The 3,342-nt window shown below is 34.2% G+C and overlaps 1 protein-coding gene across 1 annotated transcript; it reads left to right on the top strand.

The window, feature by feature from the left end:
* The first annotated feature begins 235 nt into the window (after positions 1-235).
* Positions 236-2,407, top strand: LOC135953513 (dnaJ homolog subfamily C member 2). The gene is made up of 3 exons (XM_065503445.1): positions 236-575; positions 629-774; positions 844-2,407. The coding sequence occupies exons 1-3, from the start codon at positions 334-336 to the stop codon at positions 2,349-2,351; spliced, it is 1,896 nt and encodes a 631-aa protein (XP_065359517.1). The 5' UTR covers positions 236-333; the 3' UTR covers positions 2,352-2,407.
* Positions 2,408-3,342: the final 935 nt, after the last annotated feature.

Raw genomic sequence — 3,342 nt, 5'->3', positions numbered from 1 at the left:
ATATACGTTACAAAATAATTGTTTTCCCCATATAGAAGAACATGAACAAAATTGTTCATAATTCTACATAAGTTTTGTTCTTGTGCGCACAAGACGATGTCTTGTCAAGACATGTGGTGACAACAAACGTCGTCAATTGTTGACAAATATTTGTAAAGTATAGACATGGTTACCGATAATTTGTCTGGCAACACTTATTTTTATTTGTCTATCACATTGTTCATAAATTAAAATCTGGCAATATTGCTTTAAGAGCATAACTTGACATGTGCGAATTTCACATTTTTTTTTATTAAAATTTAAGTAACACGAACTTTGATAATAATCGTAAAAATGGCTGATTTTATAGAAATTGAATGTAGTTTTTTAACAGTCCGAAGAAAAGTGCAAAGAGTTGGTAATGCGTATCTAAATGCGAAAAAAAAGTTTCATTCAGATCACATTGAACGCAGCGAATCTGAGGAGAAATTACTTGCGGATGAGTTTGTTGTAGATATTAATTATTTAAAATCGTTGGATCCAAAAGAATGGAAAGACCAGGATCATTACGCTGTCTTAGGATTGCGGAACCTAAGGTAAATTATTAAAAAAAAGTGAAAAATATTTTTTTTATCAATTTAATTCTTAGGTCCGAGGCTACGGATGACGATATTCGCCGTGCATATCGAAAAATGGTTTTGCAGCACCATCCCGACAAGCGTAAAGCTAAAGGAGAGGATGTTAAAACGGATGATGATTATTTTACTTGCATTACTAAGGCATATGAAACTTTAGGCAAGCAAAAAAAAAACTATTGGCCAATAATGTGTAGTTACATTTATATACGTATTTTTCTATTTATAGGAACACCAAAAACCAGGCGGTCTTTCGACTCCGTTGATCCAGAATTTGATGACTCTCTCCCAACACAGTCGGATATCGAAAATAATTTTTATAAATCTTTCCAAAAATATTTCAACTTGAATTCTAGGTGGAGTGAGAAGAAGGGAGTGCCCTCATTTGGTGATGAAAATTCTGTCCGTGAAGATGTTGAAAGATTCTACAGTTTTTGGTACGATTTCAAGTCCTGGAGGGAATTTAGTTATTTAGATGAAGAAGACAAGGAAAAGGGACAAGATCGTGATGAACGAAGGTGGATTGAGAAAGAGAACAAGGCAGCACGTATAAAGAGAAAAAAGGAGGAAATGATGCGCATTCGATCTCTTGTAGACTTGGCTTATAACAATGACAAGCGTATACAAAAGTTTAAGAATGAAGAAAAGGAACGTAAGTTGGCAGCTAAAAGAGCAAAGATGGACGCAGTACAAGCGCAAAAGGCAGAGCACGAAAGAGCAATTCGAGAGGCACAATTGGCAAAAGAGCGTGCGGAAAAAGCGGAACAAAAGCGCATAGAACAAATACGTATAGAAAAAGAACAAATTAAAAAGGCTATAAAGAAAGAACGTAAACTTTTACGAGACAAAGCCAAAGAAAGCAAGTATTTTGGTAATAACGATAAGGATGTTCTTAAGAATATGGAAGGCGTTGAAAAGATTTGCGAAACATTTAACATATCCGAATTACAAGAGTTGAACAAGAAAATGTTGGAAAAAAGTGGAAGGGATGCATTTTTTGTTGCTCTTAAACAGGCCGATATTAAAATTAAAGCTGAATTGGATGAAATCAATCAATTACAAAACAAAAATAAGCCTGCTGCTGTAAAAACAGAAAATGTGGTTAAAGAGGTTAAAAAGGGTGAACTATGGTGCAATGAAAAAGTACAACTGTTGATTAAAGCTGTTAATTTGTTCCCTGCTGGCACGTCGCAGAGATGGGATGTAATTGCCTCATTTATTAATCAACACTCATCAGGCAACAGTAATGTTTCAGCTAGAGACGTACTTAATAAGGCAAAGGCTTTACAAAACAGCGATTTCTCAAAAAGTACTCTTAAAACACAGGCCAATGCAAGCGCGTTCGAAAGTTTTGAAAAATCAAAAAAGGATGTCGTTGTATCTTCAGATATAACTGTCAACTCTGAAGTTGGCAATACCGATACCATCAGTGACACCAAAGAGAACCAAACAAATGGTAACAATATTAGCAACTGTCCGAAAAATACGCCACCTTCAAACACAAATTCAACAAAAACTTCGAAATCTTCCTCTGCTGCAACTGCGAAAACTTGGACAAAGGAGGAACAGGCCTTATTGGAACAAGCGATCAAGACTTTTCCGATAGCTACTCCCGATCGTTGGGATCGTATTGCTGAATGTATACCTAATAGAACAAAAAAAGATTGTCTTCGTAGAGTTAAGGAACTCGTTGAGTTAGTTAATTCAAAAAAAGAAGCTCAACAAGCTGTGAAATGATTTCATTCTATAATTTCTATTCTATTTAAATAAACAGTTTTCAAAAATGATACATATTTCAAATATTTTTACAATTATTGAAGAATTTAAAAAACATATTCAACACTAATTAAAAATCATTAGTTCTATAAAGAACTACTTCGGATTCTTTCATAACATCCATATAACTATTGTTAGGAAGTCGAATTTTTTTCCAAATGGTTTCAATTCAGTAGTTTTTTATCGATTTCGTTTTAGGTTCTTCAGATTATTTATTCCAAAAGTATGCTTTTACACAGGGCAAGTTTTCTTGCCGCAAGCAGTGATGTAATATACTTTTTTGAGAAATCTTTACGCAGCTCGAAAAAAAATCCCTATTTTTCCCTACGCGCTCAAAAAATTGTCTACAAAAATCCCTACAATTTTAAATGCTAATACCATAGAGAAAACACATACTCGTATATCAATGCAAATAAAACCCTTTCATACAGCCCAATTATGGATAAAAATTCCCCGAGAGTTTTTCTCATTTTTCCCGCGTAAATTGCCTAGTGTGAAAGGGGTCTTACAATCGTACAGGTGTAAAGCTACGTATACACGGTTGTCATATTCTTACAATATTGTCAGAAAATGTTCAATAAATGGTTAACACCCATATGTTTCAACATAAGTTCTAATGGTTGTGTTAACCATTTTATGAGCATGTTCGGACAATATTGTAAGAATATGACAACCGTGTATAAGTAGCTTAAGAATACCATTCTTACTGTTTCTTTAATGTAGTACGAAACTGTCGTAGGCGTATGACGTTTACGCCAACCACGATAAAGGGTGATTGCTATATTTGTGGAATCATTTGCTGGTAATTTTAAAAACTGGAATAAATTACTGGATGATCCTAGTATCAGATTTCGTGGTTGTCCTTGCGCCATTTTAGTAGACCACGTGTTATTCAAATTTCAATTTAATCATCTACATTGTTGCTCCGTAGCAAACTTTTGCTCCTAAAAAC

Source organism: Calliphora vicina, chromosome 3 (assembly GCF_958450345.1).
Source record: "Calliphora vicina chromosome 3, idCalVici1.1, whole genome shotgun sequence".
Lineage (NCBI taxonomy): Eukaryota > Metazoa > Arthropoda > Insecta > Diptera > Calliphoridae > Calliphora > Calliphora vicina.
This window is presented reverse-complemented; position numbering and strand designations above follow the sequence as displayed.

What these genes read in the sequence shown, in the direction of transcription:
- LOC135953513 (XM_065503445.1), top strand. Translation starts at nt 334, where the DNA reads ATGGCTGATTTTATAGAAATTGAATGTAGTTTTTTAACAGTCCGAAGA. An exon ending in TTAGGATTGCGGAACCTAAG is followed by an intron (nt 576 to 628) that starts GTAAATTATTAA and finishes TTTAATTCTTAG; the next exon opens with GTCCGAGGCTACGGATGACG. An exon ending in TAAGGCATATGAAACTTTAG is followed by an intron (nt 775 to 843) that starts GCAAGCAAAAAA and finishes TTCTATTTATAG; the next exon opens with GAACACCAAAAACCAGGCGG.